General features: G+C 37.7%; 1 protein-coding gene across 1 annotated transcript in view; it reads right to left on the minus strand.

The window, feature by feature from the left end:
• Positions 1 to 23,693, minus strand: part of LOC117792707 (protein couch potato) — a 71,622-nt gene that overhangs the window by 47,555 nt on the left and 374 nt on the right. Inside the window, 1 exon segment of the mRNA XM_034632939.1 lies at positions 7,035 to 8,428. Within this exon segment, the coding sequence (XP_034488830.1) occupies positions 7,035 to 8,428 (1,394 nt within the window).

Below are 23,693 nucleotides of genomic sequence, written 5' to 3' on the forward strand. Positions count from 1 at the left end.
GATAAAGAAGTTTGGAACATTTATTCTATGCAAGGCTGCAAACGTCCAAAATTTTTTGAAGAGCAAGGCATCGGTTCAAATTGGTTAATATACCTCCTGAACCCATGGTTTGGGTTCGAACCTTGGTTAAATTTCACAAAAAAAATATTTTTATTGTTATACATTTTTCTCTACATGTTGAACTAATTAATTTAATTTTTTTTGTATGAACTAAAATTTTGATGATAATTTACATTTATTCGAAGATTTAAATATGTCTTATTTTATCCGAAGTCGAAATATATATTGTTATATAGTTAGATATCTGAAAGATATTTTTAGATTTCTACATAAATTTATAGAGCAGATACTTTAAATGTCATCAAATGTTTAACAACATTAAAGTTCGGCTCAATATTGACTTCTCGGTGACATTTCTCATTTCGCTTGTGGCTGCTTTGTACCATGCTGCGTATGCGTAATCAATGTTAAATTGAAGCCTTTTACAGCAAACTGCGATGAAAGTGAAGGACAGAGCATTAATTACAGCCAGCAGTTTCCGTGTTCGTTGTGTTGTTCGATTGCATGTTGTCGATTTGATGGCAACTCGTAAACAGAACCCAAAAACAATAAGAAAAGTGAAGAGAGAAAAAGAAAAGAAGAAAGAGTCGAGAATAACAGCAGCAGCTAATGAGCTATAAAAAGTGAAATAGGGCCGTGTTAGTCTGGGAAAAAGGGACTTAATGAGCTGGAGTGATGCACAGCATGATGATGATGATTTGACGAGTTGAGCACAAAAAACAGAGACGAGGATAATAGCAGAAGGTGCTAAATTGTGCTGCAGGGCTGTGGAAAGTGCTAAACCGGGTCAAGGGAAATTAATGATGCAGCCCTGCAGCTGCATCAATTTCTGCTGCTGCAAATATCTTGTTCAACGTTCACCTCAGTCGTTTTGTGGAAATTCTCACCTGTGAACTCTGCACTTTGGTAATTATGAGTTATGGCTTTTTGAGCGGGGATTCAGATGTGGGGCGTGTGTTATGCTGTAGGCGGGGCAAACAGAACTTATTAATTTCTGCATTATTTAAGCGTGTAATTTATGTGCACAGTTTGCATTTTTAATTGCATTACACGGCGTGCGGTTAATGCATGTTAAATGCATGCAATTGAGAGACAAAGGACGAAGGACGAAGGACACAGAATACGGAATACGGAATACGGAATACGGAACATGCGAGACAACTGTAATATGGTCATTTTATTACAATATGGCATTTGTTTAATTAATTGAACTTTAATCAGCGGCAGCTGCAATGTAAATATCTGAATTACTCTCCGTGTCGTTTGCACTTTTGTCCTCATCAAAAAGGTCAACCATCCACCCATCCATCCTGTGTTCAGATTAAAGCTGATGTCGATAAGAAACTGCCACTCACACAGATCGAATCGAGTCTGCAGTTCACTTTAATTTTTCACTTTGAACGAACTCTTGGCCCAATTAACTTTTGTTTTAACACAAATTATATTCGATAGCATCTTTAAGTTGCGGCGAGACCTTTTAATAATTTCATTTAGCGCCAAATTGTCTTAAGCTAAATTGAATAAGGCGTCGACAGAGGTGCACACAATGAAGGCAGGAAAAGGGCAAAGGACAACGCATTTGCGGCCTAGAGGTGGCAAGTTTTTGAACAGGTCACGAAGTAGAACACAACGTGACACGAACTAACCGATTATCCAATTCACTCTGACTCTCTGAGGTCGAGTGTGTTATCTTAAGTATAAATGACTTTTCAATTTGTGCGTCACGCTTTCATCTCTAGGCGGAAACACACATTTTATTTGACCATCTTATAACCACTCTGCCTCTTATCGGCCGCCACAATCGACCAGATTCTAGTGGCCAAGCTAATGGCGCTTGAAGTTTTTTAAGCACTTGACCCCACTTCCAGGTCTCTACACTAAATGTCAAGCTCGGGGTGATTGGGTATTTAGAGGCATTCTTAACCCATGTTTAACAACACTCTACGAATATCTTTAACTGCAGTTGGATATGGCTGAAAATGGTTTAAAAGGCTTGTCAGAAAATTCTTTGGCATTGGAAGAGACACAAGCAGAAAAACGCAAATTGCAAAACAAAATACTCAAAGTTGACATTTCACTTAGCATTACGTAGAGGGTGGGGCCACTCTTTCCCAAACATAGTATGTGTGTATGTGTGATCACCCTGGGGAGCCACACAAAAGTTGTTTAGTTATTCATTGGGCCAAAAGTTGTGCGCTTTCTTCTTCGCTGCCAGAATTTTCCTTGTATTTGTCTATCTCTCTCTCTCGCTCTCTGCGTCCCTCGCTCGTCCTTGCTTGTTTATTTATAGTTATAGCGTGTGTCAAGACGACAAATAAATTTTTGGACAGCAATTTTATGCAACGCGCTGGTCACAAAAAACAAACAAAAATTAAGGCTGATTTGAATTTGCCACAAACCAGGCAAGTCAACAGGGGCGTAGACAGGGGGAGCTAAACATTTTTAACATCCGACATTTATTCAGTCACCAATTTACCAATAAGATAAAATTTAAATGATGAGAAGTCTAAAATATGTAAACTAAAAACCTGTTCTTCATTGAAGTTATTAAGAATAAACTCAAAGTCCATTTAAGTTGAAGTAGATGGCTATCCTTAAACTGAGAGCATAACTAGATATTGTGAATATGAGTCTAATTGAACGGATAAAAACACATATTTGGTTAACCTGTGGTGAAATTAAATTGTACTTAAAAATCAAGCTCGTAATGCACACTTAGAAGACTAAACAAGGTTGAGAACTTTCAAGACTAAATCTCTTTTAGGTAGTAATAATATAATAATAAGAAAATCAGAAAGGTAATTTCCTAAAAATGGCAGACTTGAAAGTTTAACTAGTGCGCAGTCATATTTCTAACAAGATTCCCAAAACGAATATATTGAAAAATAAAAGTTAGTTATTTAAGCCCCCATTGCAAAAAATGTGGCAACGCCCTTGCAAGCCGAGAAGGCAAGAAGCAGAAAACGTGTGGCAAAAGTCACTGCCACTAAGCTCAAGAGCCGTGCCAAGCAATTCACATCGCATTGCATTTATTTATAAGCAGTGCCCCCAACCAGGGACTCATTTCAAGCCAAACAGTAGCGGAATTGCCAGACGCAATTGCAACTGCGGCGGCGGCAACAGTTGCCGTTAGACGCGGCATTGCCAGCTGCAAGTGCTGTTCTGGAACTATATTTTTCAACTGAAACAAGAAGCCACCTAGCGATCAGTTTGGTCAAAAGTCAAAGTGGTCTGGACCACTATTTTATTTGCATGCAACAAAATGTCAAACGGAAAACTGAAACTAACTAGGAAATGACAAAGAAAAATGCAACTGACAAGCGCAGGCAAAAAGTGAGCAATATAGAAAAATAATAATAATAATAGAGAGAGAAAGAGAGAGAGAGAGAGAGAGAGAGAGGCAGAGATAGAGGAAAAGGAATTCTGACAGCACGCCATTTTGGCACATGGCAATTTCCGTCGAGAGCACATGACAAAAATTGCAAAGCTTACACAGGAAGAGGGTTGTGGTATGGTGGAAGGGGCAGGGGAAGGGGCTGGTCAGATTGCGGGCGTGCCATAGGTAAGGCAAATTCTTTTTGGCCAAAACTGCTGGCAAAAAGTTAAAAGTTTAATTGTGCGCAACGCTTAAAATGCAATGCCGGACAGCCCGTCATGGCTAAAGGGTTGGTTGGGGCAGAGTCGGGGGGAAACTGTGAGCGCAGCATCTGTGACAAGTTTTATTAAGTTTATTTTATATTTTCGCATTTGTGCGCAGTAAAAGGACAGCTGGGGGGCAAAGGGTTAACAACGTGCTGCCACAAACTTGTCGGCTCCATATTGCGTGTATGTGTGTGTGTGTGTGTGTGTGTGTGTGTGTTTTTGTGTGACAGCCAAAGGGGAAAGGCTTTGTTGCAACTTTGATAAAATCAAATGTGGATGTTGTAAACAGTAGAGACGGCTATACATGTGTGAGTGTGTGTGTCACACTCTCTTTTATGGCAGGTTGCACACACTTGACTGCTCAATGGGCTTTGCAACTGACGCCTGGAGTCCAAGTACTAACCGACTCGGACGCTGGACCCTTAAATCTGTTGCATGCCTCTTTAAAACATTTAAATACAAGAAAAGCAGAGCGAATGTGGCATGTGGCAAGCAGGAGTAGTAATTTATCCTGGAGAGCAGCTCGGGCGTATAAAATATTTAACAGCCATCAGTCGCTGTCATACTTTTTTAATTGACTTATCAATTATTTATGCAGATCAACTCACACACACTAACACATATGCAGGCAGCAAGTGAGATAAAGAGAGAGAATGAAGAGAGAGCTTATTACATAGCCAGACACAGACATTCATAAATACAAATAAAGTATTTCGCAGAGTTGCAGGCTGAGCCGCAAAGAAAAAAGGTGAGACAGGTGAAAGAGACAGAAATAAATATAAAGAGGAATGTGAGAAGGGGCAGAGAGTCAAGCTATTGGCCAGGTCGACGACTTAATTGCAGCTGGAAACAACGATTTGCCGCAAGCACACAGTTCAAAATAAATACAATATAAATAATAATGAATAGCAAATAATAAAATAACAAATAATAATGAACTAAGTACACAACATAAAAAAAACAAACACAAATAAATCTGTGAATAAAAATATATTCATAAATTCAACAATTATGCAGACCATAATTTAGCAAGAAGTTGACATTCAGCATAACTGACTTTTAATTAAATCAAAATCATTGGTAATATTAAATATTGCAGCTATAAACTAGACTAATTCGGTCCTAAAATATTTTAACTTTAAACAAATCTAATGATTATTTATATATATATTTTTTTAATATTGAATTTTTTCGCCAACTTCTATATCACATATTATTCTACTTGATTTTTATAAGATTTTATTGTAATTATTATCGTTTTAGATTTGTTTTTTTTTTGCTGAATTGCTCTACTTTTTTTTCCGTGTAACTTTTTGTCGCCATATTTCTCGAATTTGGGCTCATATATACTCGTATTTATTTTGATTAATTTAAGTGACAGTTGGATGAGTTATTCCGCATTCTCACTGCAAATATTATTCATTTTCATGCTCTCATCTTTATCTTTCGCTCCACTTTCGGCAATTCCAACTGCAGACCCAAACTGGAGGCACGTGATTGATGCATTTTTAATGCGCATTTTGGGGCGAGAGTTAAATGCAATTTACTATGGCTGTAACCGGGGAGATATGAATGAAGAGAGGGTAAAATCGACTTGCAGACAGGGAATTTGGGCCAAAGTTGGTACTTGTTGTTGTTGCTGCATTTGAAAAATGCAGTTGTGCTAGTGTGAGAGGCGGAGGGGCTGTTAGTTGAGCCTTTAAATAAATGTAGTTGAAAATCCCGTGCGGGCATCATAAATATTTGAGAAACATAATCAGGGCAAAGGTTGAGGGCAACACAAAATGGAACAAGAGGAACAAAAATATTATGCATCAAGGATAAAATCAAATTTAACGCATCGCTTGCATTTGTGTAAAGGCAAAGGCGAAAGCAGTCCAAGGAATCCTTGCCAAGGATGAAGAGAAGGAATAAATTCGCTGTGCTGCCTCTGAATGCTTTGACTTTAGTTTGAGCTCTCTTTGCCTGCTTAAAGAAAGGCCACGTAGCACTTGACATAAGCAGAGACAAATACAAACACACATACACACACACACAAGCAAACACACAAACACATGCATATGCACATTTTGGTTGGGGGAGGTGAAGATGGTGCTCGGCACGTGCCGTTGGATTACGCCTCACAGGAAGCCGTCGCCATGTCAAAAAAGAAGCAGCATGAAAAATGTGTGGCATAAGACAAGGCGCATAATCAAAAGTAAGTTAAACCGAAGGCTGCAGTCCCCCCTCCTCCCATTCTTGCCCCATCTTCGCCTGCTGCACAAGCTCACTTATAATGGGTAGGACGATAAGGGGTTGATTCTGCAGCGATTTCTTTTATTTCGCAATGATCCAAACCATACAAAAAAAAAAAAAAATAAAAGTAAAATAAAAACGATGCAAAAACAAAAGCCGAGCCACAAAATCCTCACGCCCGAGTTGCCAGTTGATGTAGCGCACGCAGCAGCTCCACACATGAAAGTGCCAAGTGGCATGTTGCAAGTGGCATTGAGATTCGCATTGCTTGGCTGCCTGACTGATGTCTGTGTGTGTGTGTGTGTGTGCTGGTAAATACACTTGCACTTGATATATCGATCATAAATCTGTTTGCTTTGGTTTTTTTTTCTCAAATTGGCTTTATGTTCGACACTCAAATAAAGTTGAACAAAACATGGCAGCCATGTTAAACCACTAAAAATATGATATCCAATACCATTTCCAGGTTTAAAAATATAATAACTACAAATGTTATTAATTAGTACAATAAATTGATAGTGTATGCCTGCAACTTAAATTTGTAATTAAAAACAACAGATTTTTATAGTCCCCGAAATAGAAAATCATTAAAATGAAATTTCAAATGAAAATGGTTTCAGTTTTCAGACAAAAGACTAAATGTTTCCAAAGAAATAAAAAATAAGAAAAACAATACAAAAAATTTATACGAATCAGTTTAGTTACGATAGTGTAATGATAAGTAGTTGAAAGTCCAGGAAGAGCATTTACTATGGCACTGAGAGTTTAATTTTAATTGTATTGCTAAGAGTATTCCCCTTAAGCTATTTCAACTACTCAATTCTTATAATTTGAGCAAAATCAACTTTGTCAAACTGCAATATTTATCCCTCCAATTCTTCTTTTGATCGGTTTTAGGATTACTCGAACAATATATTGTCGTTATTCGATTATGATTTCATTGAAAATAGCGTCGCGTACTGTAGTTTTTCTAGCATTGCCAAAGGTTCTTATTCTTTTGCCGTAATCCCCAAGCTGTCTATTGGCCGCGTGCAATGTTGCAGCCAGAACAGCAACTACAACAAAAAATGAAATAAAATTTCATTTGGTAAACTCACCTCTTCCTCATTGCTGGCGGTGTTCACGGAGTCCATGCTCTGTGAGAGTCCCAATGGGGCGAGTGCCATCTGATTTTCCATTATGCTGCTGGCGTCTCTGCTGTTGCCGTTTGTAGTTGTAGTTGCTGTTGTGTTGTTGTTGTTGCTATCGCTGGTAACGACTGTTGTTGCTGCTGTGGCCGCGACGGCACTGATGCTGCCAGCCGGCGAGGGAGTCGTCGGCGCTGAAATTGACGCGGATTCGTGAGACTGCGACTCGTGCGTGGAGCTGCCCGGGGAGCTGCTGTTGGTGGTGTTGCTGGTGTTGCTGGTGTTGGTGGTTGCGGCTGTTGGTGTTGCTGTGGTAACACTTAGCGCACTGCTCACTGCTGCTACAGTTGCAGTTGCCGCTGTGCTGCTGTTGCTGTTGCTGCTAATGCTTTGCTGTTGCTGGTGCTGCTTGTTGCTGTTGCTCAGCACAATATGTTGCTGTTGTGGAGCGTAAGCTGTGTGGGCGTGTCGCAGCTGATAACCACTGTAATGGGCAGGTGTCTGCTGCTGCAGCACCGCCACGTGCTGCTGCTGTTGCTGATGTGCAGCGGCAGCTGCAACGGCCGATTGCTGTAGATGCTGATTGAGCAATGCAGCGGCGGCGGCCGCCTGATTGAACTGAACTATACGCTGTTGTTGCTGCTGTTGTTGTTGTTGCTGTTGCTGCTGCTGCTGTTGATGATGATGTTGCTGGTGTGTATGGACTGCCTGTTGTTGTGATGCAGCGACTGCGTAGGCGACTTGTTGCTGCTGCTGTTGTTGTTGCTGCTGCTGCTGCTGTTGCTGTTGCTGGTGGTGCGCGGCAACGGCGGCCGCAAACTGTGTGGGATGTGCAAAGCTCAACTGATGACCTTTGAGTGCTGCTGCTGCTGCTGCGGCGGCGGCGGCTGCTGCTGCTGCCGGCGAGCTAGCGTACTGCAGATGGGCAGCTGGTGCGGCAACTGCTGCTGCTGGCACGGGCAGCACCGAAACGGCGGCGGCGCACTGGCGTTTGGGCGACGGCGACAACACCTGTGGGGCACTCGCTGGCGTTTGCGGCAGCGTCGGCCTGCGTTTAATCGCAATCGACGAAATGGTGATGGCTTTTTCGAACACTTGCCGCTGGTGTTGTTCTTGTTGTTGTTGCTGCTGTTGATGCTGCTGTTGTTGTTGTAGGTATGTTGTGTGTGTTAGTGTTAGTGGACTCTGTGTATTCAAATTGGGTACTATGGATACTGGTTGCTGTGTTGTTGGCGTCAGCGTCGGCGTCGGCGTCGTTGTTGTCGTCACTGCGGGCAGCAGTTGCAGTTGCGGTTCGGCGATGTGGAGCAGATGGTGATGGCTGCCCAACAGGGTCTGGTTCTGGTAGTTGGCTATGTTGGCGACTCAGTTAACCTGCAACAAACAGAAAACTTTGTTAATATTGGCTTCTTTAATAAATAATAATATTTGTCCTGCTCTCTCTAGCGGTTGTTGTGGAAATGTGTTGTGAAATTCACATATGCAAATAACATTTCAATATTGTCAAAATACTGGTAAATTTATTCAACATAATGCAAATGCTTACACATCCGCCAATTAGGGTGATGGCTAAGGGAAATGGCGGGAAGGGGGAGAGAAATCCGTGTGTTTGGGGCGCCTGAAAACGCTGCATAATTCAAGAGCAAATACGATGACAGCTCAATAGAAATAAAAGCACAGTGAAAGAAATTTGAGTATCTTAACTTGTCACTACCATCGAATAAAAATAAACAAATTAACTGAGAAACTGGAGATATGCCATAAAGTTTCCGTACTTTTATATAACCCAACTGCAACTCGACTCGAAGATTCCACAAGCAATTAACAAGAACATCGAATTTCATTTTTATATTGTTTTTACAAATCTCAGAAAATACAGCCGAGTAAAATTACTTGCAACTAGTCAGATCTACGGAAACTAGTTCATTTTTTAATTTAAACACTTTTAATAAATAGAAATAGAGCTTGATCATAAAGTAAAAAAGCATAGGAAATTGAAGTACTTCCAACAAATCCAGATTCAGTTCAAATTTTAAAAGCTCTGAATCAATTTAACTAAATTTCCTATTTTATTTTTCCTATCCATATAGTTATTTCTCAATTCAAAATTATCAAATCTATTTTATTGAGAATCTATTACTATTATGTTTAATCATAGTTTGCAATAGAAAATATATTTGGTATATTTCATCAACTACATTTCTTCTTAGTATTTAAAAAAAATACTTTCCATAAATAGCTAAGCTCATTTTCCTATTTAACTTGAAACAATTTTTTTGAATGACTTTTGGTTTGTGAACTCGACTTGAACACACACTAATTGTACAATAATAATAGAACAAAGAGCAAGCTTGTGATAGAAGAGGAAGTTGAATAGAAAAAATAGAAAAAATGAAGAAGATGCAAATTGTGTAGGTCGGTCAGAGAATAGATAATTTCTTGCTGTGTATTTGTGTATGTATTTAGCTTGTTTTTCGCTTTCAGTTATCGCAACGAGGAATCAGTAGTCACAGCTGCTGGAAACTCCACTGCGCAGTCAAGAAAAGAATCTGAATACAGTTGAATACAACCGCAAGGCAAATAAACCAACAAATAAACAAATGAACGAAGATACAGTCAGATAGACAGACACACAGTAAATCGAATACACACACACAGACAACATATGAGTGTATGTGAAACAACTTGAAAATTGAGCTGACAACAAACCGAAATTGTATTACAAACGTTTGCCACAAAAATATGCACATAACTAAAGCTCAGATCCCGCAGAAAGATATCATACTCATGCATACAAGTATCGAGTACAATATATGCACATACATATTTGAGTACAATACGAGTGCTCATACTCATACTCAAACTACAAACAGGGCTATGAATGCGGATTATAATGGCGCCAGGCAAGCAATAAGGACGACACACGACACACGGTGTCGCCACCGACGCTTCAGTGTGGTATCTGTATCTCATTCCATACATCTATCTGTAGATGTAAGTGTAAATGTATTTGTATCTGTATCTGTTGGTTGGCATTGTCATGTATCTTAGATGCGAACTATCGCCACACTATGAATATGACAAATTATGCAGACAACAAACGAAGCGAGGCCAGAGGGCAACTCTTCACCTTCCCCCCCTCTAACTTGTAATATTTAACGGCAACAGCTTGGCAACATTTAAGGACATGCTCCACGCACAATTTGTGGCAGCTATAACAGGATGCGACTGGGGCAACACTTGAGTTAATTACAGACAACGCGTGCTAATCATAATTCAAATTTAATATCGATCAGATATTTGTGGTTTGGAGGAGATTGTGGGCTTATGCTAAATAGTTGTCAGCTGCTACTAATTCCAAGCGATTTATAATTAATATAAATACAAAAGCACCACACAATACGACCAATATTTAAATATGCCAACGATGTGCTTTAGATTTATGGCTAAAATGCTGCCAATTTTATATTAATAGGCCAACTTTGCGTATACGCCTATAAATGCCATCGATTTTTGTGCCAAACAATTAACTATACCGATTGTAAATGGGATTTATGGGAATAACTGTAAATTCCGCAAAGGGATACAGGTCAAATTACTGTTTCCTTGGAAAGATTTTGGCAGAAAATTAAATTAAAACTACAAATGTAGAGTGAGTTCTATTCGGCATTGCAATCTAAATAAATTTGTATTAAAAAGTTTAAAAGGTTAAACTAATTAATCGATTATATAAATAAATTTATGTAAGCTTTTTATCACACTTATTTTATTTAAATTGTTAATAGTATTTATATTTTCTAAAAATGTATTTATTTATCAAGAATTTATTCTTAAAATGTTTTATCAGTTAAGTATAAATTATCGTGTTTTTGTGATTATTCTAAAAATTCTATAATACTTGTATCTGTTTATGTCAATACCCAAAAGCAAACTTGAATAGCTTCAAACAAAAAAAAAAAAACAACATATCTGCTAACCACAAATTATTAACAATTTATTATATGACTTGCAAAACCATTAAGGAATGTGTTCATTAGTACTTTAAAGTAATATATTTATATTTTTTATTATTATTTATTCCAATTACAGTTTGCTAAGTAATTTTTAACTCCAACTCTTAATATATATTTGTACTCTCTTTTAGGATATTATTATTTTTATTTTTCAACATCTTTCCATTGCCAATTTTTTGTTGCTTCTATTATTTCTGTTATGCATGTACTGTGAAATTTGCACAGCAGTGATAAAACAATAACAACATTTGCTTACACAAACAAAACTACAACAATAGCAATAGCGTAACAAATTCTAACAATAGCTTCGACAACAACAAGCATTATCGTTATTGCCGTCTGCCATGGAAATTACTCAGAAAATATTTAAAAGTATAGCTTAAATCTATGTACAACAACAACTAGTCATAAATATTGCTAATGAATTTCCCGCACGCTTTGCTGAGCTCACAGCAAAGTCTCCTCTCTCAAATCGACTTCCATTTTGGCTTTGTTTTGCTTTTTTACATTTTCTAAACAAAACATTTGAACGGAAGTTGGGCGCGTTTTTTTGTTGATGTTGGCATAAAACAAATATAATTAAATGTAATTTTTATAATGACAAATGCGATTTACTGTTGATACAACGCAAGCCCCAAAGCCAGACCTCCAAATCTGCCACGCCTCAGCAAACCAGAGGAGGGTCGTCGTAAATGTTGGATACAGAAATAGAAACTGGAGCAAAAGTTAAATTCACTAAACCAATTTCTAATTGAACTTTTTGGTTGGCCTCAAGTTAAATCAAATGCCAATTTCCATGTCTAGCTTTTCAGTCAATCGAGTGGCTCCCTTCTGGTGGTTGTCCATAATTGCCACACGATTCTGGAAATTGGGTCTGTGGCACGCCTTCAGCTTTGTTTCAGCTCTCGTTTCATGCAAATCAACCAACTGGCGAGCTAAGCAGATAGATCTCTATTGTAATAGATACACACTCGTCTATAGTTTGGAAACACACGCTAATCCATGCACGCCCACGTATACAACATCATTACGAACATGGTGATGATGATGATGATGATAATTGTAAACAAGTTTTTCAGCTGCCATAAAAATAAAGATGATTTTGGTTCGCAGATTGCGGATCACTTGTCAGCAGTTTTTTTTAGTCATCTAACAATTGTCAATTGCAGTGACAGTAACAACAACAGCAACGAGAACAACAACCAAAGCAACCACAATTAGCATTGCTAATGGCAACAGATAAACCCACGTGATCTGTATCCCCTCATTTTGACCTCTAGTCCCTCCACAATCCATAGATAGCCTGTCTCTAGCCTCTAGCTAGTTTTTATCTATGTCCAAATTCTGAGCTGTGGATACAACTGCGATTTCCTAGGAGATGGCACCGCCCAGTGGCTTCACACTTAAAGTGGTTTTGGCCATAAATGTTGCTCTTGAATGTCGACTGTCGACTGTCGGATGTTGACTGTTGCTTGTTATTGTTATTGTTATTGCTGCTGCGCATCGCTTTGTGCCTCACGTTTGTATCATACTCGTAATTAATATTTAATAAGCCTGGCCATCTTTTCTTCACACTGACTTTGTTACGAGCAGACAGTTTTATACTCTGTTCATAGACAGTCGAATGGGGTATGCTGACTAACAATTTTTGTGAAGCAGTTATGACAAATGTTGTATGATTTAAAGCTAACTTTATTCAAAATTTCAAAAAAATTTTATATTCTATGCTTTTTATCAGAGAAGTTTTAAATAAAGGCAACACATTGAATAGTTTTTAGGACTCTTGTAGCATTCAAGCTATAAAGTTGTCAATATTTTCATTATTAAATTAATAGCTTGATTGCACAGTTAAATAAATATTTAATATTTTATGCACATTTATAACATAGAAAAAATCTTTTATAGCGTATTCAAGTTTCGACTTCAATTCAATAGTTTCGTTTGTCTCAATGTTTTGGTATTAAAATGTTTTGCTGTTGCTTGTTGCTGTTGTCTTAACCGAGCAGCAGTTCAACTCAATTCAGCTCCTCTTGCAACCTCACCTCGGCGCCAAACTAAGGCTCAGTTTGGTTGCTATGCTTATATGCGCATATTTAATATGCGATGCTCAAGAAACATTTTTTATAACTTGGGCATGCTCCAATTCTCCAGCTCTTAGCTGGGTCTCTGTTTGTGTGACTGCCAAGCCATTCCAAGTGGCATCTATGAGTATGTACGAGTTTTAGCACAAGCGCAAGCACGAGCACAAGCACGAGCACGAGCACTTCAAGTAACTTGTATCTGAAAGATAGTTTGCGTTTTGCTACCAAAGTTCTGGCAACGTGACTTGCCTCAGCTGCCCCCTTGTCTACAACGGCCTTCCGTTAAGTTTGAGCGTTTTTTGAAAATTACAAAATCCATTAAGTTGCTTGCACGCAACTTAAACATAAATCCATCATACGCCATGTAGCACACACACACACACACATTTAGTGAGGGTAGTAAGCCACGCCCAGCCGCCTTCCCTCGCTTTATTGCTGCTGGTTTTATTATCCACGGCATATTCAATGCACAAACATGCAGACACTCGACTAGGTAAGTAGGTTGAGCCCCAGTCTACGTCTCTCTTTCTTTTTATTTGTATGTGTGTGTGTGTGTGTGTGTGTGTGTTCTTCGTTCTCTGGTCTTTGGCGTCTCGCAGGGCTTTCTATTTAATTTCCCAGCGAACAGCAAAACTTCTGGGCTCAATCAGCCATTGACTTTGAATCTTTCTTTTCGCGAATAAATGTAATCAGAGATATGTTTATTTTTGTGAGTTCTTTTTTTTTCATTAGATACTTTCAAATGTCTAGCATGCAATCAATAAATGATAGTTCACTTTGTGCTGAATATTTGCCATTGTGATTCTCCTGCTTCTGGTGCTGTCAATCTCACTTAATGCATTTCGATTCACCTAATGCATAATCGTTAAGTATATTCAAGCAAAAGACGCTAACAAAATTTGGACGGAAAAGAACAATATAGATACCTACTCATAAAATTAGTTACTGAGCAATCATTCAATGAAATAAGCTAAATATATTTTTTTAGTATAATCAGGAAGTATTTTAATATCTATAAATCCGCAAAGTAATCGCAATTATTTCTTCTTTTAATTATTTATTAATTGTATTAAATCATAAGAGTATACAATAAATAGCGATGAATCATTAGAAGGTATGCTTTAATCCGTATATCCGATAAGCATTGGTGCTTATGTGTGTATATTCTGTATCTATAAATCAGTACTTCAATCTTTTACCAGTAGGTATTGTGCTATGTAATTTGTAAACATCCATAGCTTTTAATTATATGAAACGCGCCAGAATATCTATAACTGTATCTGCAGCTTATCTGGCAAAACTGATAGTAATATTTACCTATAACCGTTGCCATGTCGAGAGTGCGCCCCATAAATCATGAATTTAAGTACGTTTGAAAGATACATTGATATAGATACAGATACAGACAAAGATACAGATACAGATAGCTGAATGGACGTGCTCACTCACGGCAATTGTGGCCATTAATGTAATAGACGTCTAACGAAAATGGTCGAGAGGCAGAGAAAGATGTGAAAATGTAAAACTCATGCGGAGATTGAATGAAAGATTCGAATGGAGCTCACTAAGTTGACTTCTCTGTGTGCGAAACTAGTTCAAAAGTTCAACAAAACAGTCAGCTAGAGCTTGAGCTTGAGCTGGATATGAAGCTAAAGCTGAAGCTTGGGACTTTCTCGGCACGATGTGTAGTCAAGGGAAAGGTGGCCGATATGCAGAGATTTGTAATGTCAATACCCTGATCTTTTGGTTCTAAGAGGTGTAGTATGGTACATTTGTTTGAATCTTTTATATAGAAAATTGACAAAGTATATGTTACAATTAATCTAAGAGATATTTTCAAATTAGACATTAATTTCTATGCATTTTACTTCAATATATTTTTGATATAGTAATGAAACCCTCTAACTAGTCATTGAAGACATCAATGTGACCAACTTTCTATAACTTTTTGCATTACAGGGTATATCACGGTCGAATCTGCTTCATTGCCACTCCTTCCTACTTATTTTCGGATCGCTATAAATAGCAACAACTCAATAGCCATCATAACAATCGATTGTGTTGAATGGATAGTGGGAGAGTGGAAGAGAGAGGCAGTGGCAAGAGTGGCGGAGGTGGCAGGGGGGGCAAAGGGGCAGCTCGGGGGAGTCACATTTACAGCTGAACTTCAATCAGCCTTCGTAAGCTCCTCGACAAGCGTTTCAATAGCTGCTTTGTGGTTTGTATATTGTTAGATCGTATGTTTTGCCACATTTGGCATGCTTTCCCATGGCCTCTCTCAGATTGAGTAGCGGTACTCGTAAGCCATGTACTCAGAGTCGCACTAGACCGCAAGTGAATCACACGTTTGATACAATATATATGTTATTTCGTAGTCGAATTGTTGCTGAAATGTGGTTGATTTAGTCATTGATTTTGCTATTTATGTCATGTGCATACAGAACAATAACATTAAGACTGACAATCTAAGTACACACACAACAAATTGACAAATCATCATCAACATCAACGTCAAACGAAACAATTCAAATATTGTAGATGTCAGTCTCTATGTACAAGCAAATATTTATATAAACATATCTGATGATATGTCACCTCCTGACGGGCTAACTATGAACAGCCATTAAATTCAGTGAGCTCCATTAGCATTTGCCATAAATTTTCATCTCTGGCAAATTTGTACAAATTTCAAAACTCAACGTGACACACTGGGAATTATCAAAATCCACCAGCAAAGCCTCTAACATGAATTTTGAATGTATTTCTATACCCTATAAAAATAAATATGTTAAGATAGGTTAGCATAAAGGACACAAAATGGAATTAAAATTGTTTATGGTTTTTATTAAAGAGTGGTACCAAATATTCTGAATACCATATATATCTAATTACCACATTCAGCTCAGCGAATTCTTCAATTCATTTAATGACATATAGAGTATTTCTCAGTCGTCCATTGAGTCTAGTAAGCTTGCCTAGAGCTAGCTTAAATTTTTTAGAATGTGTTTCATTTTCTTTTTCATTTTAATTTCTCACTTGCTTATTTTGTTATTGTTCCAACCGAGATTAATTAACGTTAATTTTGCATAATTAAAGCGGCAGCCAACAGAGAGAAAGGCCAACAGCAAAAGAACTTGGGAAAGTTGCAGACTGAGTGTAGGAGCGGAGGGAGGGGAAGAAAGAGTCACTGCTCTGACACGAGAGTTATTGGCTGGGTTAACGCTTTTGGTGCTCAGGTTCAGTGTCAAGGGTCAGGTCACTCATTTTCAATTAAATCTCTTGTAATACCGCATGGAAATGCTTTATATCTGCTACTCTTTTTTCTGTTTTCGTCAACATGGAAATGCTTTTTGGAACAATTTACTCACAACTCAGTTTTGTGTTAGCAGAGTTACTTGTAGGTAATCCTCTGTGGGCCAGTAAATCTCACACTCTCATCTTATTTAACAGTGCAGCTGCTCAGAGAATCCAATTAAAATTGCAAAGCCCAAAGCCTCATTGACAATTCAAGCTAAGAGAAGACGTCACAGAGTCAACAAAACTGTCAACTCGCCACTCAATTATTTGCATAAACACAAGGACCCAATGACGACAGCAACAATCTATCCACCAGTTGAGCACTTTGTGGTTTCCCTCTCCAATGTATTTTATTTAATTTTATTACATGCAAAGGCTAAACTGAATTTCTCAGGAGGATTGCAAATTTCCTTAAAGAAAGAGTTACAGAGAAATTCCAAAAAGATTGTCAAATTAAATTTCAAGACTTTGATTTAAATGTGTTTTGTTGGAAATACTCGTATTTAACTTAACGTCAGTCATTTCTGTTTTTTAGTATCGTAAAATTGGAATCGATTATTATTAGAAAGACCAAATGTATAATTTTATCAGAAATCTGTGCCAAAGTGAACTATAATTTCTTAATAACAATCAAACATCTTTTCTCTTTTATGATCTATTCTTTAATTTTGTTTCCATTTTCATTTAGTTCAAAAATTTTCCCATTAAATCCAACAAAAATTTCACCAATTGCTGATAACCACAAATATGCAAAAGACAGACAACGAAAGGCTAACGGCAATATTGCAAAACATGTTCGTTAACTTTGCTGACCACAATTTGGCTTTTGGGAAATATGAATCTATTTTTTGGAAAAAACAAATAAGAGAGAGATACACAGATTGTGTGTAGGTGCCAATTTGAGAATAAACTTTAAAGTGCTGTCAAAGTTGAGGATAATTTGTGGTTAATAAAGCTCAAGTCAATTGAATCATGCACATAAATGTTTGTCAAATAAAATAAGAAATTGAAGATGGAACTCAACTCGAGTCAACTCAACAACTCAACTCAATTTAAGTCAAACTCAACTCAATGTGAGTAGAAGTATCTACCAACAAAATGATGCTGATGATGATTATGTGGAGGCTGTGGAAATTGCGTCAAATTAAGCGTAAAGTGCGTGTGCCGCAGTGTCCGCCAGTTGCTCATTTTATCTTGCACTCTTCTCTACGTTCCACTCAAGATTGACCCCCTCCGGTCATTCATTCTGGATGATGTCATTAATTAATGTGAATGAGTTCAGTATGATGTCAATTAGCTGCGGAAAGCGCACTTGACGTCGCTGCACTGCACACAATTGCCTGTAAAAACTTGTTATAGTTGTTGTTCATTTTGTACCGATTTAAGACACGACCCACACACACACGCACACACACACACACATAAGCAACAGTTACTCTCACGCAATGGCCATATTTTATGAGCATTTACAATTGAGCTGCCTTCCGAGTGGAATCTGTGCATCTGGAACATCTGCCCGGCTGTCTGTCCCTTTGTCCCTCCCAATGTTCAACTGGGCTACTCGTTTAGTTGGGCCCTCAAAACTTGGAAGCCTTATCTTAATATCCAAAATGCGCACAAACTTCTGCACAAAGTGGTTAACAATAGTTAAGAGTCAGTCGCATTTATCTTCGCCGTCCCATTCACATTTCGGATTTGGAAGCCGTCGACCAAGCAGCTGCAGTACAGACCCAAAAAGACGAGATCCGAAAAAATATTAACAATTTTGAGTAGCTGACTAGAAAATACCACGTGAAACAAGAATATTTGAAATTTATATACGTTTCACTATCTATGCAGAACTCAGACTATTGAAGAAACCCCTAAAATTAAGGCTTTTACTCATTAAATATTGTTCACTTTCGACTAGAATAGAAAAAGTTTACAAACAAACCGACAGATGAAGCTGTTTCGATTTAATTTCTGATGTTGCTCGAAATTATATGCACTAGACTCAGTTCAACAAATTTATTAGACCCTTCTATCACTATTTACGATCACTGGGTATAAAAACTAAGCAGAGTCATTAAAACTGGCTGATTGCCACGCCCACAAACACCCAACACAATACAATACACAACAGCTGACGCAACCCAAAAAAAAAAGTAGAACAACAACAACTAAGTAAACTAAAAGAAAGAAAATTATTATAATAAGTAAATGCAATAAAATGAAAATCCAACTGGGAAATTTGGTTTGATTTATTGCTGTTGTTGTTGTGCTTCACTTAAGCACTGAAACAGAGAGGAAAAGCAAGGGAAAAGTTAAAGAAAATCAAAAGAAAAAGAAAAAGAAAAACAGCATTATGCAGATAAATATTCGGGCTGGGACTAGAGACAAAAGTTTTGATGCGTTGAAGGGATTTGTGCTGGCCCGAAGCAGGTGGAAAATTTCGTTCAGAATAATCCAGTCCCATTAGAATCCCTCCACTCACTGTCTCCATGCTAACTTAACTACCATTACTTACATAGTATATATAACTCGATTGGTAGAAGTGCTTTTGGATTCACATACCTGAAAATAAACAGAAAAGACAGAGAGCACTATGAAAAAACACGTTCGCATTGTTTTGGCAATTTATAAATCTTAAAGTTAAATTTCAATTGCAGCGAAAGATACTTTCAGCTGGCGATAAAAACTAAAAGATACACAGATACATCTACAAATTTATCCAAATCAGTAGGTTAGAAATGATTCTCAGCCTGGGAAACATAATTTCCTCCGCCTTTCCACATTTTGAAAGTTTATGAGCTTGGCCAAAGGAGACCCCTGAAACTGGGAGGCGCCTCTCAGGCCCCATGAATGATGATTGTTCATGAATTGCTTTCTTGCCAGTTTTGTTATTGTTTCAAATGAACGTTGGACCGAATTGTTTCTTTTTCGATCTATTGGCCAATTGTTGCTCTACACTTTGTTGATGGATGATTGTTGCTATTGTTGTTGTGGCGAAAGGCGAAATCTGCTTAACGTTGTGAGCACAAACTACAACAACAACAACAACAAAATAAAAACAATTTCTGTGGTCAGCATGAGGTTTTGTAGAGTCAGAGCAAAGAGCCTTTCACCGAAAACAGTTTGTGTCTTACATATACTTATGTATTTCAACAACTTTTCATACACACACACACATACACACACGAACACAACACCAGACAGACATTGCCCATCCCATAAACCTTTCAATATTCAATTTAATTTTTTTCTAAGCTGCGATAAGAAGTGAAAGATACTATTACAATAAAATAGTTACTTATACATATCATATATGAAGCAGGGTTGTAATTAATTAACTAATATTGTAATGCATTGGTCATTTCATTAGAATTGAAAAAAATAATGTTAATTAAAATTCAATTTCACAGGAACTTAAAATAATAGTGCCAATAAAATAAAATTTCAGTAGCATTGAAAATAGTACTGCTAATGAAAATGAAATTTCAGTAGCATTGAAAATTTAAAGAAAATTTAAATAGCATTGAAATTATGACATATAATGAAAATTTTTGTTTTGCCATTAAATATTTTCATTGGAAGTAGATTTTTTAATGCTAATGAAGAAACATTTCATTAAGCAGTAGATCTTTCAATGCTAGTGCAATCTGATTTCATTATCATTCATTTTATTAATGATAATGAAAATTTAATGATAATGCTTTAAAGCACAACTCTGATATGAAGTGAATATTGTAGATTTAAATCTTAGATCGCCTCAAAAGCGAAATTTAACAGACTGACTCTGTCTCTTTTTAATCGAGTAACTACTGTTACTTTTAGAAGGTTCTGTTCCCATCTAAAATGCATATCATAAAATAAACTGCAGCTGCTCTTTGCTCATTTGTTTGGTTAGTTCAGTCGCCGCCTGCACTAATGATGTGCAAATACCCGACGAGTCACAGCCCACAGAAATAAGAAAATAAAAAAAAAATATAGATACATATGTAGATAAGATATAATATAAGCGTGTATATAGCGAAGTTATGTATACAGATAAAAGAGAGACCTGACAATTGAGTGTGTGTTTGGGAGTGCAACATGGAAGAATCCTCAATTAGCTTATGGTAAGCACAAATATACATACATACACACAGAGACTACCCCTTTATGCTGATATGCCGCCCACCTACACATCCCTTTTCTTTTTGGTGTCCTTTTGTTGCCTGTTTCATGTTCCTTGTGCCATGTTTCAGGTTTTATATGTTTTATTTTCGTCTTCGTTTGTTTACACATGCTATTTGATGGGCTGCCTAAAGACCTGTATGTGTTTAGGGGTTGGGGTTGGGATTGGGATTGGGGTGGATGTTGGAGTGAGGGTTTCAGGTAGTTGTTGCTAAGTGGGGGTTGCAAGTCTCAGATTACATGCTGGTTCACTCAAGCCACTCGTCCTCCCCTTTTCCTTCGACTTCGCCTTCGTCTTCATTCCCTTCTCAACTCAACTTTATTTACTCGTCGCAAGAGACAGCAAACTGGTTGTGGTTGTTGTTGTTGCTGCCACCGCTGAACCACCGAAGCCGTCGACATGTGTGTGACGAAAGGGTGCGGTGCCAATTACAACAACAGCAACTACAACAGCCAACGACAAAAACAACAGTCGGCACGGAAGTGGTTTTGATTTAATGCCAAGATGCTGCTGCCCCTGACGCCGGTGCCGTCGACGTCGCATGACGCAAGAGAAACAGCTGCTTCTGTGCCGCACAGGTGACGACAGGTAGCAAGGCACCGCGAGGCAAGCTGAAAGATTTGAGCAAGAATTGTCGGCATGCTTGGAACCTCGAGTGCAGGCAAGTGTAAACAGGTGGCAAAGTCACAAATATTCTATACGAAAATTCAAATAAAACAAATAATAGAGAAATTCATATAGAAAGAGAAAGAAAATTGAGGAAATACCATTTTTAGCTATCTAAAAAATGATTGCAGTAGCAAATTGTTTAGAGACCGTTTCAATCTCGTATATTATTTGTATGAATGTATCTAGAAAACGCTCTAAAAGTATTTCTACCTCTGAATCAATAACCAATAATAGCAAACCGTTTAAGAAACACTTCAACATTGTATATTTATTGTGTCACAGTATGTCCTTAAAGTATTTGTACCTCTGTATTAAAAGGCAATCATATTCGTCACTCAATTTCTGGTGCTTCCCCGGGCTTGATTTAATTTGTAATTGTAGTTAATAAGAAATTTAAAGCTATCCACAAAATTGGAAGCAGTAAATAAAATCAACAATAAAAGCGGGTGGGAGAAGTTAAGCTGAAGCAGAGGCGGAGACGGACGTAGAAGAAGGGACCGAGGGAGACTGAGCTTAGATAATGCTCGCCCTGGGTGCGTTTGTGGCTTATTGGCAATCAAAATGATGATGGTGACTCAATACGATGCCTACACTGAAAACTAAATAATAACCTAATAAAGTAAAATATAAAAATGTGAAGAATTTGAGAGGGCCTATTAAGATGAAAGCAATAGGAGCACTTAAACGGAGCTATTAGTTGTAATTGTCTTTAGCGTTTAAGTGGTAATACTTGGTAAAAAAAAAAGTAATAAAACTAAATGTTTCATATTCTCCAGAAGCAATGCAATGGCTATTCAAAAATACAGCCTCATTTTCTCTCAGTGCACAGAAGCAACCTATGCCCTGGTTTGTTTCCATTGCTTCTAAGGTAGAATGGAGTGTTATTTGTGTATAGCTGTGTGCGCGTGTGTGTTTGTGTGTGTGTAGGTGAGCTTATCTCAACTGCTGTCGCACTGGCAAGCTGATTAGCATAATTGGCTTTCTGTTAAATTTAGCGTTTAATTAATACATGAATTTGGCTAGCAGAAGGCAACAGACAGAACAACAATTAGCTGGGCCAATTCGAGCATAATGATATCATGTCCATACGGTTATTCCAATCCATATAGACTATATACACATGTACACATACATATATATGGAAGAAGGTATCTATATATGAATTAGTGGATAGCTTTAAGCGACATGTGCTCCAGTTTCCACTTCCTGCCAGCTCATCTCGCAGCCACTTAAACAAAGCCTTGCCACAAGTAATTGACTTCTAGCCCGGCACACGCACATACACACACACACAGGCGCACACACGCACACACAGGCACACACTCACCCGCACAGAGCCACAACAAACACTTAGAGATGTGCCCTGTTTTCCCCTCTTGGCTTGTGTCGGTTTCCCTCCCAAAAAATATAAGAAATTGCGCTCCAGAAACGAATTCCCAGCCCTCACCCTGCACTTAACATGTTCATCAATTGCTCGACAAGACTTTCGCCGACATAGACAAAGTGTCGGACTAACAACCACTTGGACAAACGCTGGGGATGGGGGAGGGGGCAGAGACATGAGAATCTGGCCAACATAAAACAATGCAACTAACGGAGAAGTGCGGCCAGAAGGCAAAGAGTCAAGTCTAAGCCGTGAAATTGTTTGCCACACAAAAATTGCAGCTGTGTTTGGGAATTGGAACAAGCCAAAAACAACAACCACAGCAACAACAACAATAGCAACTATGATAGCAAGTGTAGCACAATCTGAAGGCAAGCCCACGCCCATTCCACAAAAGGCAAAAGACAATTTGTTAGACGCCTACATTGAAGGTCTCTCTCTCTCTCTTCCACTCTCCCTCTCTGCCTCTCTGCCTCTCTCCCTCTCCCTCTTTGTATCTTTGCTTAAAGGGAAGAGCATCAACAGTTGCATCAACAGTGGCATCATCAAAAGCGTTGCCAAACAAATGTTTAAAGGCATTTTGATTTATGGTTGCCAAGTCAAAGTCAGCTCAAAGAAAATCAGAGATATATACACAGTTTGAGACTATATAATACCCTGGAATTTTGATCTTAGCTTTGTTTCTATTAATTGATTTCAAAACTGTAGACAGCATTTTTAAAAATTATTATGAAGTAAAATAGCTTCAAAAGTATTTCTACTTAAAAAATCTTAAGCTATATTCATATTTATTTTAACAATATTAATATCTGTACCTAGACTTGCAAAATTAGCAATTGGGTGCTCAGATAAAATTGCTATTCTATCACAATTCTAAAAAAATACGAAATTCTACAAAAAATTTTATTAATATAAGATTTAGAACTGAAAAAAATTCATTAATAAAATAAAATTGACATAATTTACATTATATATCTTTATTATTTTTCAATTAGAGCAATATCTTTCATTTCATTTTAAACAAATAAA

The sequence above is a fragment of the Drosophila innubila genome (assembly GCF_004354385.1).
Source record: "Drosophila innubila isolate TH190305 chromosome 3R unlocalized genomic scaffold, UK_Dinn_1.0 2_E_3R, whole genome shotgun sequence".
In the NCBI taxonomy this organism is placed as follows: domain Eukaryota; kingdom Metazoa; phylum Arthropoda; class Insecta; order Diptera; family Drosophilidae; genus Drosophila; species Drosophila innubila.